Here is a 14,506-nt window from a genome sequence, read left to right on the forward strand (position 1 = left end):
CTCGCTCAGGTTAGAGGAGAGGAGATTCCACACAATACGGCGTAAAGGCTTTATTACGGTAAGGACGATACGTGTTTGGAATTCCCTGCCTGAGGGAGTTGTAATGACCAACTCAATCAACACCTTTAAGAATGGGTTAGATAAATTCCTAATGGATAAGGATATCCAGGGTTACGGGGCATAGTCACGCACTATGGTTATTATAAAAAAGAGGGGTTAATCGGAACGGTAGTTAGCAACTTCAGTCAAAATTTTATACAAAATAATCGTGCATAGGAGACCACAAATAGGTTGAACCCGATGGACAATTGTCTTTTTTCAACCTTAGATACTATGTTACTATGTTACTTCAAGGTCCATTCTTCACCCCGGGCATTTCAGCTACTATAAAGTAATATTACATGTTTTTCTTACCAGATTGTGAGCAGGTGATCAGGAGCAGATGAGTAACTACCTAAGTAGTGTCCTGAATGACTAAATGCTAGTAAAGAGTATTCCAGCTGTGCTCCCTCTGTAAAAGCCAAAGAGCAGATTTGTGAAATATAAACACACCTGGGAAAATCATGCATTAAGGTATACAACCAGACTTAATACAGCACAGGTATAACTGTCCTGCATGTGTATGTAGAACTAAAGCAGGGGTGGGGAACCTTTGGCCCTCCAGCTGTTGTTGAACTACACATCCCAGCATGCCCTGCAACAGTTTTAGCATGGCCAAATAGCAAAACTGTAGCAAGGTATGCTGTTATGTATAGTTCAGCAACAGCTGGAGGGCCGAAGGTTCCCCATCCCTGAACTAAAGTCACCCTACTCTAAATGCAGCACCTTACAGTTTCAATCTTCCATAAACCAGCAACAGCCAGGGCCGTCTTTTCGTATGGGCTCAATGGGCACTTGCCCAAGGGCCCCAGTAGTATAAGGGCACTATGCTGATAGCTGAGGGTCCGCTCTTTCTAGGGGTACCAGATTTTTGAAAATCGGCCCTGGGGAACCAGAGATATCCAACTTCAAAGCAGTGGTCCCCATCCGAGCCTGTTAATTGCTCTTCCCCCCAAGATATCTCGGGCTCTGTCTGACATAGAGTAGTTCTGAGGGTATACTCCAAAAGCTGTGACTCTCCCCTTTCATTGGACACTGGCAGCTTGTCTCTACTATGCCCAGAACCAGAGATATCAGCCTTCCAGCAGCTGGTCCCTGCTCCAGCTCCACACGCCTGGTATCCAGTTTTATAATTTTGTTGGTGGATTGCTCTGGCTCCTGATCTCTGATCCCCAAGTCCCCAGAACCTCCTGAAAGGTGGGGCTCTCAACTTTTATATCCCATTGAAAGCTAGGACATCTATTTCCAGGAATTTGAGATATCTGCAATCAAGCAAGCTGCCCTCTCACTAGAAAATTATGAATATTAAGCCCACTCCACTATCTACCCCTCCCCTGCGTATTAAACACCCCCTACCGCCCTGGAAGTCAAGTACTGGGGCACTTTCATTCAGTGCAATTCCCCCTTATACAGTTTAGTGTTCTCCGTCTCACCGCATCTCCCACCATCTGTGCAGTAAAGGAGTAAATAGCAGAAATTACTGCTCCAGGTCCTACATGCTGAGTGGAAGATAGAACACCCACTACCGCCCACGGGTCATCAAAGCTGCCGCTGATAGCACCAACCCACCCCTACTGCTGGAGGATGGGTAGGGGCCACGGTGCATTGCTGTGCCCAGGGGCCTACACTGCTGTTAAGACGGCCCTGGCAACAGCCCTGCAAAATGCAGCACCATTTCCCCCAAAATGTTACATGTTCTCCTTACATAGAAACATAGAATTTTACGGCAGATAAGAACCTCTTGGCTCGTCTAGTTTGCCCCTTCATTGACAGAATACCTTTTAGTTCTGCTCTTTTCACAAATCCTGGGAAGGTATATATGAATATATTCGGCTGAAGCCTTTGGTCAGTAAATGCCACCACTTCAGCACTTATACTGAGAGCAAATGCTCCGATACTCCCTGTAGAACACTGCAGCACTGACTGCTTTCTTGTCTCTGTGTCAGTAAACACTATAAAATTTCCACATGGGTAACACACTGTATTATGGTTGATAAAAGTGACATGCTTCTGGTTGATTCCCTGCATCCATCTGAAAAGAAACAAGACAATTAAAATCATTATGATGATTATCAACATATAATGGAATAAAAAGTACATGTATTTCTCTGTTTATTTTACTTTGATTTCTTATAAAATGTAAGAACATATCTGTGCAGTTTATTCTGCAGAAAAATATCATCTCAGTGTGATTTTACATTTCCTAACTTGGGGGGGGTCATTCCGAGTTGATTGCTAGTGAAAAATGTTCGCAGTGCAGCGATTAAGTGAAAAAGCGGCACTTCTGCGAATGCGTATTCGGCGCACGCGCGACGTACTTTCACAACGGGCAATGTATTTTTACACAAGGTTTAGCGACGCTTTTCAGTCGCAATGGCAGCCGCAGAGAGATTGACAGGAAAGGGGTGTTTCTGGGTGTCAACTGTCCGTTTTCAGGGAGTGTCCGAAAAAACGCAGGCGTGCCAGGAAAAACGCAGGCGTGGCTGGCCGAACGAACGCAGGGTGTGTTTGTGACGTCAAATCCGGAATTGAATGGTCTGAAGTCATCGCAAGGTCTGTAGCTACTCTAAAACAGAAAAATATTTTTTTGTAGCCGCTCTGCGATCCTTTCGTTCGCACTTCTGCTAAGCTAAAATACACTCCCAGAGGGCGGCGGCATAGCGTTTGCACGGCTGCTAAAAACTGCTAGCGAGCGATCAACTCGTAAATGACCCCCATGATCTGGACTAAACTGCGCTTTTTCCGCCGCTGAATAAATACCAATTCTAAATCTAATCCAACATCATTGATGGAAGAGTGATACCTTTTGACTAACTAACATGTTACGGGCTCTTCCAATGCAGAATCTCACAATCACCCACATTACTTCTATACCTGAAATCTCCTTAGAGAGCCCACATTAATTTTACAATATATATATATATATATATATATATATATATAGTGTCCCGTGTGCACTGCAACTGTGAATGTACTAACTACATGTGGAACATACATCAGTGTGCGGCTGATAGCGCAGGCTGCACTTACCTGACTTCCAGCGAGCAGCTGGAGGAATCCATTGTGCTCCCGGGGACCCTGAGATCGGGACGCTGCCAGCTCGACCCTCAGTAAAGTTTACGCCGGTTGCTAGGAAACCCTAAACGTCGTGTCCCATTGGTTGGGTCTCCTGTGCCGGATCGTCAGAGCATATCTGCGCATGACAAACCTCTGATTCCCCAAACAAAGATGGCTGCGCAAGCCGCAAAGACGAAGGCCAGTGAGAGGCGCATGCGCAAATACGTTCTCTGGGCCCCGCCTCACGCATGTGCAGTGTGTTTCATTATTGGTCGCCATTCTACAGCAGATAATGGCTTCTTTTCTTGCTGATGTAGCCGGCAGCCCTTGTTGTCTGTACATGTCCCGGGAGAGAGGAGCGAAAGGCGGCTGTTAGTGTACGAGCTGTCGGGAGCAGTCGCTCTGCAGGTGAGGGGTGTGTGTGTCTGTAGCGCGGTATAGTAGCAGCTTCCGCCGCCGCCGCCTGGTCTGGGTAGCATCCCCCATCCCCCCGGGGGAGAAGCGTTATCCTGCCCGTCTGGCTTTGTACCGGTCCGCCGACACGTCAGCAGCTGATAGGGGTAATGATTGTTGGCTGCCCCGCTCCAGTGGTAATGCCAGCTGTGCCCAGCCGCATCCCTGCCCCGCACGTCACCAGCTAGTCCTCAAATCCTGTGCCCTGCTCCATCACTGCCCTTACTCTACTGCTACACTGCGGGCATTCCGCATCTCTGGGGTGCTGGTTACACATGGATTTATTCGTATTGTTCATTACTCCAATGCTAACACTCCAATTTTCTGAATAAGAAGTGAATACGAAGCTGGCCGAATAAGAAGCAAACATGCAGCCTCGTCCAATGCTAACACAGTACACAGTTGTTGGGAATTTTAGAGCCCATGCTGCTGCTCCTCTCCCTGATGGGAGGGAACCCCCACCCCCCCTCACTGAATGTGGGGAGGGCACCACCCCCCTCACTGAATGTGGGGGCATGCTTGATGCCACTGCCCCCCGTCCCCCCCACTGAATGTGGGAGCATGTGTTGCCACCGCCCCCACCCCACCTACGGAATGTGGGGGCATGTGTGACGCCACTGCCCCCCCACCACCTACTGAATGTTGGGGCATGTTTGATGCCACCGTCCCCCCAGCCTCCCCTCAACCAGCCAACCCTTAATGAATGTGGGTGCTTGACAGTGGTGTAAGTAGAAATATTTCCTTAGTGGTACCGAGTGCTGAAAAATGGGTGTGGTCATGTGTTGTGAGGGGGTGTGGCCACATGGCACAATTGGGAGTGGCTATATGACACTTGTGGCGTGGCAACACTACAAAGCCCCCTTTTTTTGTACTCTGGAGGCAAGGCTAGAAAATATAGTACTACCTCCAGTATAATAGAAATACATAGTGATCCCCCCAGTATAGTAGAAATATATAGTAATGCCCCCAGTATAATAATAAAAATATATATATCTATCTATCCTTCCTTTTGTGGCTGGCACTCAAAAAACCTCCAAGGGTTAACTGGCTCTGGTGCCCTCCAATGAGGTTTGCACCTCCATGTATATAGCAGATCTAAAAGGCGGCACTCGGAGACTTGACTTGTGCAAAACAAACTTTTAGTGCAAAAACTGCAGGTTACAGCATCAACGTTTCGGGGCACGTATGAATGAAGGGGCTACGTGCCCCGAAACGTTGATGCTGTAACCTGCAGTTTTTGCACTAAAAGTTTGTTTTGCACAAGTCAAGTCTCTGAGTGCCTATATATATATATATATATATATATATATATATATATATATATATATATATATATATATATATATATATATATATATATATACCCCCCCAATGTAATAACAATATAATATAATGCCGCCATTATAACAGGAATATTTAGTGTAGTAGTGCCCCTGGTATAATAGAAATATATATATAGTAGTATCCACATTACAATAGAAATATGTAGTAATACCCCCATAATAATAGACACATATAGTAGTGTCTCTTTATATTAGAAATTAATGCTTCTAGCAAGAGACGCTGCGGGAAAGTGCAATCAGGCTCCTCTCTTCACGCCAGCCACAGCTGCCAGAGGAGGAAGTGTGATGTGGCGTCATGACATCACTGTTGCGCTCCCAGTAACCATGACAAACTGGAAAGCACTGTCATGCTGCCAAGCACCATGGTCTTGTAACTTTGTGGCGCATTATAATTCTGGTAATGGTGGTCACGGGTGCAAAGTGTGTGGCAGGTGGTACTGAGTACCCGCTGCCATATTCTTTAGGGTACTCTGTACCCACATGCTTGCACCACTGGTGCTTGACCACAATGGTGTTCCACGTTGCTTTTCTGTATAAGTGATGTTTGCATGCAGTATAATGAAATTTCATTGGTTTGTATTAGGGAAGCCAATCCCGGGTCAGTTTTTCAATCCTGGGTATCGGGATTGGCGTTTAACTATGTGGCCGCCCCATCGCCACGCACACGTAACTAACCGTATACCGCAAGCGGGTGGGTGGGAAACTTCACAATCTCTCTCCCCCAGCGGCGGCTGACAGCGTCATGCTGCGCTGGGGAAGCCGGAAGGAGGAAGCCGGGCAGTATCTGAGCATCCTGTGGACGCTCAACGCTGATCCCTCCAACCCCGGGATAAGACCTTCCAATCCCGGGATTGAATCCCGGCCGTTTTTGGCCTTAAATCCCAGGATCCCGCCGACCCCGGTTATTGGCTTCCCTAGTTTGTATATAAGATGTGGTGTAGGGATTGTTACCTGGTAAGTTATTAATATATGCTGACCTTCTCTATTTGGCTTCCAGGTACCCTGCATGGACTACTCTGGCACTCCTTCTGGGTTTTTGCTCTATTTGCACTATGTACCGATGTAACACCTCTCATTCCACTTAATCTCTGTTACATTGTGGCCTGGTAAGATTTACATCTCCTGTTGTTTTGTCTGTTCCAAAAGAACAGCGTGCACACAAATCGTTTTCACAGTGTTCTCATCTAACTGAACCTCCACCCCCAATCTATTGTAAACCCACATCCTGCTGCTAATACTGTTACGTGAGATGTAGCTTTAGATCATAAATGTTTCTATAACTTGCCTATTCCTACAGCAATAAATAGATGCTTGTTTTTGCCAGGTAACAACAATTATATTCTGGAACTCCATAGAAAAAAGGCAGCATCTGTAATCAGTCATGGCATCAAGACAACCTGATGTACCTGGTAACATACCTTCTTATTAATCATGGTTCTCCATGAGAGGCAATAATTGTTCTATACTGTGGATCTGGTGTACAGCAGACAAAGGTCTAGCATGTGAAGGTCATGTCTGAATGAATTGGAGTGTTATTTGGTGTGCATATAACAGTAAAAACAATTATAATTAATGGGTACTTGTGCAATTTGGTTCTCTGTTTACATTTCACTGAAAAACTCTAATAGTTGCTTTCTGCCTCTGGCATCACCTTCCTCTGCCATTTGTACCTAAGTGACTGAAGGTTGCTTGCTTATCATGGTGCATGGCTTTTATGGAGCACCAGTGACTAGCCCTTATTCAATACTGTGATTTTTGGGTACAACAGCAGTTGTTGGTATTGGGGTACTCGTACTTACCGCCCAAGAAGGGTTGATTCCGTGGCAGTGTTTGTTATTGGGTGGCTGCCACTTCACTTGTTTGGAAATAAATGTGGCTTCAGTTTCTCGGATATGTCTAAACTTTCAGTTTTGCCGTACTTCCTTCTAAAATGTTGCTGGAGAGTTCCAGTAAGTCCCCTTATACTGGAGTTTTTGCTTGTTTATTTTAAATTGGGTTTGTTTAACATAAGGAGGGAAAATCTCTCTCTCTCTCTCTCTCTCTCTCTCTCTCTCTCTCTCTCTCTATATATCTATATATATATCTATATATATATATATATATATATATATATATATATATATATATATAATTTTATAATTTTTTTTATTTTTTTTCGCTCTCCCTTTCAACAACTTAATAAAAGTGCTTGCTCCGTTTCTTTCAGTTTGGCGTCATATTTTCCATAATACAGTGTTCTAGCAAGTGCACGTCCGATTTTTGCTGTAAAAGTTAACCCTGCACACAGTGACAGTGTTGGTGCCCCAGATAATTATCCAAACAAATGTGTTTGGCCTGTGTGTGTGCTCTGTCATTTCCTACTGCACTAAAAGGTCACAATGATGCCTGAAGCTAAGTGCCAACTGGCCAGGTCTCCTGGGTGGCCAAATTGTGTGCTAGTGTTGGGGGTTTTGTATGTGTGCATAGACCTTTCTTTAGTAGTTGTAAATATTCTTATGTGCTTGTAAATATTTTGATCTAAATTCAAAGATATTTGCGGTAAAGTCCATTTTTATTTTATTTTTTTGGCTTTTTTTTTTTTTTTCAAAATGAATTTGAAATAATATGTAGAAGTATTTGTGGAAAGAATAGTAAGGCTTACATATACAGCTGTTTCTAGGTGATCTCTGTAGTAAGTAGCTGGCTCTTTATCCCCAGCCATTGAGCACAGTTCCGGTGGGCTTCTAGGAAAAATGTCCCTGCCTGTCGGGATGCACCGTCGAGCTTTCAGCTATGACGATGCTCTGGAGGATACAGCACCAATGACACCACCCCCATCGGATATGTGCAGTAACATCTTGTGGAGAAACCCTGTAATCCCAGAACGTAAATACCAGAAGCTGTCTAAGGTATGCTGGGGGAGAGCCTCCTGTATGTGGGGTGGGGGACACACAAGCTGGGACCCATATAGTGAGCCATTTAGGCACTGCGGTCACTAAATCCTACCAAAAATGATTCATGAATTGGGTGAAAGACAGTGACAACTGTGATTTAGAATTTTTTGTGACCTAACAGTGTGAATGGCACATCTACATTATTGCTTGTAATAGAGTATCCAAAAATCCAGCACCCCCTTTCACACCGCACAAATAACCCGTTATCGACCTGGCAATATGGGTCGGTGTGCGGTGTAAAAAGGGCCATGGTCGGGTTCCTGGGTCGTCTGACCCAGTAATTCAACCCGGGAATAAAGCAGTGTTATTCCCGGGTTGAACACCGGGTTAGTGGCAGCGTGAACGGGTTCCCGAGTCGATGCAACCTGGGACCCGTTCACTAGATAGGGAGAGGTGGCAAAGAGATGAGCTCAGCGCCACTGCCGGCTCCGCACCCGCCACTATGGAAACTTGCCGGGTCGGAAAGCCAGCAGTTAGGGCTATTACACACGCGCCCGCTCCCGCCGCCCTGCAAAATCCCGGATAGCTTTTTGACGCAGCTGTGCTGCTGAGACACATTCAGAGCAATGTGTCCTTTCACATGGCACGGCCCCGGCACGGCTGCCGGGTTGCAGCCGGAAATATCCACTGGAAGGTGCGGCTGCTGTGCCGTCTTTGTAGGCAGAGAACCGCGTGTGTGAAGGGGAGCTTTCATACACAATGTTTTGGTTTTTTTTAGCCACCGCTGCTGCTGCGCATGCTCACAGCGTTACACACGGCTCAAAGCCGTTGTGTGTGAAAGACTCTGCCGGATGGCAAAAAGCCGGACAAAGTTTTTGTCCGGCTTTTTGCCATCTGGTGTAAACCGGGTAGTGTGTAACAGCCCTTAGGGTCCAATGCCGGATCCCACCTGGGAAGGACCCGTTTCCAATTTGCGGGTGGGATCCGCCATTGGCGGTGTGAAAGGGGTATTTTGGTTGGATTGTGGTCTTGTTAGAAAATGAAGATCATCATAGATTTTTTTTAGAATAGTAACCTCCCAAAACAAAATCTGTTTTGACTTTTGGATTAATTGCTGAAGAGATGGTCCCCTCTTTCCTGAACATTGCTGTCCTTATTTTATTGTTTTGGGAGGTGGTGAAAGTTTGTATTTTGCTAAATGCTGTCAATGCAACAGATGGGAGAATGGAATCCTATCACTAACTAACCTTGTGAGAGATTCCGTCATTGTTTAGGTAATGGGTTGTCTGTAGACTCCATGTATGTAGCCTTGTAGAGATTGCAGCCATGTTTCCCCATGTAGTGCTGCAAGGATACGTTCTTTTTGGAGTAATCTACTTTTTGGAGTAATCTACTTGTTATGGGCCCTACAGACTGCGCGACCCGCTGCCCAACTGCCGATACGGCAGACGGGCGTCCCGGTGGCGGGGGTGATGGGGGGCTTCATAGCAGTGTATGCAAATATGGACGAGAGCGTCCATATTGGCCTGCATGCACAAGCGACAGGACACCAACAATGAATGAGCGCGGGGCCTCGCATCGTTCGTTGTTGCTGCCTCCACACTGAAAGATATGAACGGTATCTCGTTCATTAATGAACGAGATTGTTCATATCTTTCCGTAATATCGCCCAGTGTGTAGGGCCCATAACTGCAAAAAAAAAAGTGTTACCTATAGTTCATATTACTGGATACACATTCATTAAATTTAATTGCAGTGTATTTTTAAGTGCTTTTATAGTCTTAAGATACATTAAGGATACGTTCCAGACAAAAAAATGTAATAAAATAGGAGGGGCGAGAGATCTGACTGTGGAGCTTACAGTATTGCAGTTCACTTAGTTATATACTGTATATGTCCACTCTAAAGTTGGACTCTTTTAAAAATGCAGTGTAAAAGGTGACTAGTGTTCACTCAAGTCTGTTTTAGCAGGGCGCCGCGCCCTGCCCGTTTTTTAGCAGGCAAAACCTGCCCTGTCCCATTTGCGGCGCCCTGCTAGAACAGCCACCCGCTTCCTGCCCTCCCAGCGTGTAAAGATGCTGTGCGCATGCGCGCGGCATCCATTCACGCATTGGGAGAGAGCTGGGGGAAGCCCAGCACCGACGGAGGTGCTGGGCACGCCCCCAAAAGGGACGTCGCCGGCCACAGACTCGCTCTATAGTAGCGTCTGTGGACCGCACCGCCCACTAAAATGACGTAGGCGTGGCCATGCCCCCTAATTTGCGCGGCCGGCGCCATGCCCCATTTCACTAGGTGACCCCCTGTGCAGCATATGCTAATGAAACCCCGTTCGGTTATCGGATTACTATAAAACGTTTTCCTTGTTTAGCAAAACATCCAAAATGACTGAGCCATCACTATTATAGTGTAACTAGAAATAGTATTAATGTTTAAAATGCACCTATTGCCCAACAATGTGTGTGCTAAACATACATCCAGGCTATGGATTGATTAGTAGCATCCATACATCATTCCTTAGAGGTAGCACTAGTTTCTGTTGTGTTTTATAGGCTTCATTCTAATGATTTGATTCAGTGTATAAACATATTGCCAGCACTGTATATGATAATTCATTATCTGTATGGAAATCTACAGTATTGCTGTTGGGATGACTATCTAAGCCTAACAATACGTCTATCGAAAACAAAACTTGCTGCTATGGAAACCATATTGGATATATATAGTTAGAAAAGGCTTCCTGTTATATGAAGTAATTAGTATGTTCTGGTTCTATAACAGGATAACCTTTTATAACTTGATATGGGTGTTACTAGTTGTAGAGGAAAAATGCATTGAAAAACATGATCACTCACTGTAAAATGACTTGTATATTTCCCCCCTCTTCTTCTAACATTATTCCGTGCCCATTCTTCTCTCCATACATTTTCCATTGTTTTGAGCAGGTTGAGGATGGGGATCATAGCATGCCCCCACCTACTTTGCCCCATTCCTCTACCATTGAGAAGGCCCCTGTGGTGAAAGCCAAAGCAACCTCTGTCATCATGAATTCTCTAATGACAAGTAAGGATGTATCTTTGTTTTTCCCCCTTGCTATGTGGAATACTATTAGTAGATACATATCTGTACTGTGAAATATGCATTCACTATACAGGCTAGTGATTGGTTCTGTTGGAGGGACTAAAACTATAAAGCTGCATTAATCTCTTGCTTAATTAATTAGTCAGTTTAGGTCAGAGGTTCTCAAACTTGGTCCTCGGGGGCACACACAGTGCATGTTTTGCAGGTAACCCAGCAGGTGCACAGGTGTATTAATTACTCACTGACACATTTTAAAAGGTCCACAGGTGGAGCTAATTATTTCACTTGTGATTCTGTGAGGAGACCTGCAAAACATGCACCGTGTGTGCCCCCCGAGGACAGAGTTTGAGAACCTCTGGTTTAGGTGGATGGGGAACTGTTCTTTTGGGTTTTGTTTGATCAACTGCTGCAAATAGAACGTTATAGGGGAGCACAGAGGCCTACTAAAATTCTGGTTGCCAGTGGACTTTCCCAAAGGCTTGTTATTAAGCGTGTGATCTGTAAGTAATGCATTGCCCCCACCCCCTGTAGATGCAGTTCATACTTATTACAGGCAATACACACCATTCTATCCAAACAATAACCCTCCGGAAGTATATATCACCATATAGGGGTATATGCAATTGCGGTCGAATTCCCGAAAATGTCGAAAAACGGGACGTTTTCGCCCCAAAAAAAAAATCGACAATGCAATTCAGTACTTTTTATCAAAAAAACGGACTTTTTGAAATTCGACTTTTTGAAATTCGACATTTGACAAATTCGACATTTCTGCAATGGTACAAATGCGGCATTTCGACAAAAGTATATTCAATTGAAGATTGTAAATTCGACAACAGTGCTTTTAGACAGTAAATTCGTCATTTTCAATCCGCCTCACTTTGCTGGCGGAATCTAATAAAAAATTTTAAAAACATGTTTTTTTTTTTTTGTTTTTTTTTATTGGTTATAGCATATCTATTTATATTAGAAGGGATTAGGTACTTGGTTTGTTTATTTAGGAGGCACAAGTATTTTTTATATATATTTTTTTTAAATATTTTTTTTTTTTTTTTATGGAATGGGTTAAAAATCAGAAAAAAAAATGCATGGGTTCCCCCCCTCCTAAGCATAACCAGCCTCGGGCTCTTTGAGCCGGTCCTGGTTGTAAAAATACGGGGGGGGGAAATGACAGGGGATCCCCCATATTTTTAGAACCAGCACCGGGCTCTGCGTGCGGTCCTGGTGCCAAAAATATGGGGGACAAAAAGCGTAGGGGTCCCCCGTATTTTTGGAACCAGCACCGGGCTCCACTAGCTGGGGAGATAATGCCACAGCCGGGGGACACTTTGATATCGGGCCGTGCCATTAAAACCCCAACTAGTCACCCCTGGCCGGGGTACCCTGGAGGAGTGGGGACCCCTTCAATCAAGGGGTCCCCCCCCCCTCCAGCCACCCAAGGGTCAGGGGTGAAGCCCGAGGCTGTCGTCGTCGTCGTCCCCCCCCCCCCCCCCCATCCATGGGCTGCGGATGGGAGGCTGATAGCCTTTTGTGAAATGAAAGAATATTGTTTTTTGCTGCAGAACTACAAGTCCCAGCAAGCCTCCCCCGCAAGCTGGTACTTGGAGAACCACAAGTACCAGCATGCGGGGGGGAAACGGGCCCGCTGGTACCTGTAATTCTACTGCAAAAAAAATACCCAAATAAAAACAGGACACGCACACCTTGAAAGTACAACTTTATTACATACATGTCGACACACACACATACTTAGCTATGTTGACACGACGTTCGGTCCACTTGTCCAAGTAGAATCCACGGGGTGTACCTGAAAATAAAATCATACTCGCCTAAATCCAGTGTCCAGTGATATTTGTAATCCACGTACTTGGCAAAATAAAAAATGCATTTACCCGATCCAGACGGACTGAAAGGGGACCCATGTTTACACATGGGACCCCTTTCCCCGAATGCTGAGACTCCCTGTGACTCCTGTCACAGAAGGTCCCTTCTGGCAATCGGGTAACTCCACGTCCTGGCACTCTCCTGATTCCCTATGCGCGTCTGAGCTGGCAGACAGCGCATCGCACAGCACCTCCATTAGTTTCAATGGTGGGAACTTTGCGGTCAGCGGTGGGGTTATCTGCGGTCAGCGGCTGACCGCGGGTGACCTCACCGCTGACCGCAAAGTTCCCACCATTGAAGATAATGGAGGGGGGCTGTGCGATGCGCGTCTGACAGCTCCGACGCGCATAGAGCCAATCAGGAGAGTGCCACGACGTGGCGCTCCCTGATTGGCTAAAGGGACCTTATGTGACAGCAGTCACGGGGGGTCTCTGCATTAGGGGAAAAAGGGGTCCCATGTGTAAACATGGGACCCCTTTCAGTCCGTCTGGATCGGCTATGCGTTTTTTTTTTTTTTTTTCCAAGTACGAGGATTACAATAAAAGAACCGGACACTGGATCAGGTGAGTATATAATTTCTCTAACGTCCTAGTGGATGCTGGGGACTCCGTCAGGACCATGGGGAATAGCGGGCTCCGCAGGAGACAGGGCACATCTAAAAAGCTTTTTAGGTCACATGGTGTGTACTGGCTCCTCCCCCTATGACCCTCCTCCAAGCCTCAGTTAGGTTTTTGTGCCCGTCTGAGAAGGGTGCAAACTGGATGGCTCTCTTAAGGAGCTGTTTAGTAAAGTTTTTTTTTTAGGTTTCTAATCAGTGATTCCTGCTGGCGACAGGATCACTGCAACGAGGGACTTAGGGGAGAGACTTGCAACTCACCTGCGTGCAGGAGGATTGAAGTTTTAGGCTACTGGACACTGAGCTCCAGAGGGAGTCGGAACACAGGTCAGCCTGGGGTTCGTCCCGGAGCCGCGCCGCCGATCCCCCTTACAGACGCTGAAGAAAGACGGCGGAACGGAGGTCCGGAAACAGGCGGCAGAAGACTTCACAGTCTTCAGAGAGGTAGCGCACAGCACTGCAGCTGTGCGCCATTGTTGCTACACGGCTCACTGACACGGTCACGGAGGGTGCAGGGCGCTGCTGGGGGCGCCCTGGGCAGCAATATAAATACCTATTTGGCAAATAAATACATCACATATAGCCATTAAGGCTATATGTATGTATTTAACCCAGGCCAGTTTTCCTAAAAACCGGGAGAAAAGCCCGCCGTGAAAGGGGCGGAGCTTATTCTCCTCAGCACTCAGCGCCATTTTCCTGACCAGCTCCGCTGGTGAGGAAGGCTCCCACTCTCCCCTGCACTACAGAAACAGGGTTAAAGAGAAGGGGGGCATAAATTGGCGATATAATTATATATTAAGAGCCCATATATAGAAACAACACCTTCTAGGGTTGTTATATACATTATGGCGCTTTTGGTGTGTGCTGGCAAACTCTCCCTCTGTCTCCCCAAAGGGCTAGTGGGTCCTGTCCTCTATCAGAGCATTCCCTGTATGTGTGTGCTGTAGGTCGGTACGTGTGTGTCGACATGTATGAGGAAAATGTTGGTGAGGAGACGGAGAAAATTGCCTGTAATGGTGATGTCACTCTCTAGGGAGTCGACACCAGAATGGATGGCTTACTTATGGAATTACGTGATAATGTCAACACGCTGCAAGCCGGTT

General features: G+C 46.0%; 2 protein-coding genes across 3 annotated transcripts in view; one reads left to right on the forward strand and one right to left on the reverse strand.

The window, feature by feature from the left end:
* The window catches only part of CFAP43 (cilia and flagella associated protein 43), a 265,732-nt gene extending 262,409 nt beyond the window's left edge, over positions 1-3,323 (reverse strand). For both annotated transcript variants that reach the window (XM_063927999.1, XM_063927998.1), the window contains exons 1-3: positions 3,130-3,323; positions 1,878-2,131; positions 415-511 (exon numbers count right to left, since the gene is read on the reverse strand). In XM_063927999.1, the coding sequence (XP_063784069.1) occupies positions 415-511; positions 1,878-2,131; positions 3,130-3,161 (383 nt within the window). In that variant the 5' untranslated portion in view covers positions 3,162-3,323. The remainder of the gene's footprint in view (positions 1-414; positions 512-1,877; positions 2,132-3,129) is intronic.
* Positions 3,324-3,433: 110 nt separating this feature from the next.
* The window catches only part of KIAA1191 (KIAA1191 ortholog), a 35,859-nt gene continuing 24,786 nt past the window's right edge, over positions 3,434-14,506 (forward strand). Inside the window, exons 1-5 of the mRNA XM_063928000.1 lie at positions 3,434-3,564; positions 5,950-6,058; positions 6,277-6,361; positions 7,650-7,840; positions 10,768-10,885. Of these exons, the coding sequence (XP_063784070.1) occupies positions 6,334-6,361; positions 7,650-7,840; positions 10,768-10,885 (337 nt within the window). The 5' untranslated portion in view covers positions 3,434-3,564; positions 5,950-6,058; positions 6,277-6,333. The remainder of the gene's footprint in view (positions 3,565-5,949; positions 6,059-6,276; positions 6,362-7,649; positions 7,841-10,767; positions 10,886-14,506) is intronic.

Source organism: Pseudophryne corroboree, chromosome 6, assembly GCF_028390025.1.
Source record: "Pseudophryne corroboree isolate aPseCor3 chromosome 6, aPseCor3.hap2, whole genome shotgun sequence".
In the NCBI taxonomy this organism is placed as follows: Eukaryota; Metazoa; Chordata; class Amphibia; order Anura; family Myobatrachidae; genus Pseudophryne; species Pseudophryne corroboree.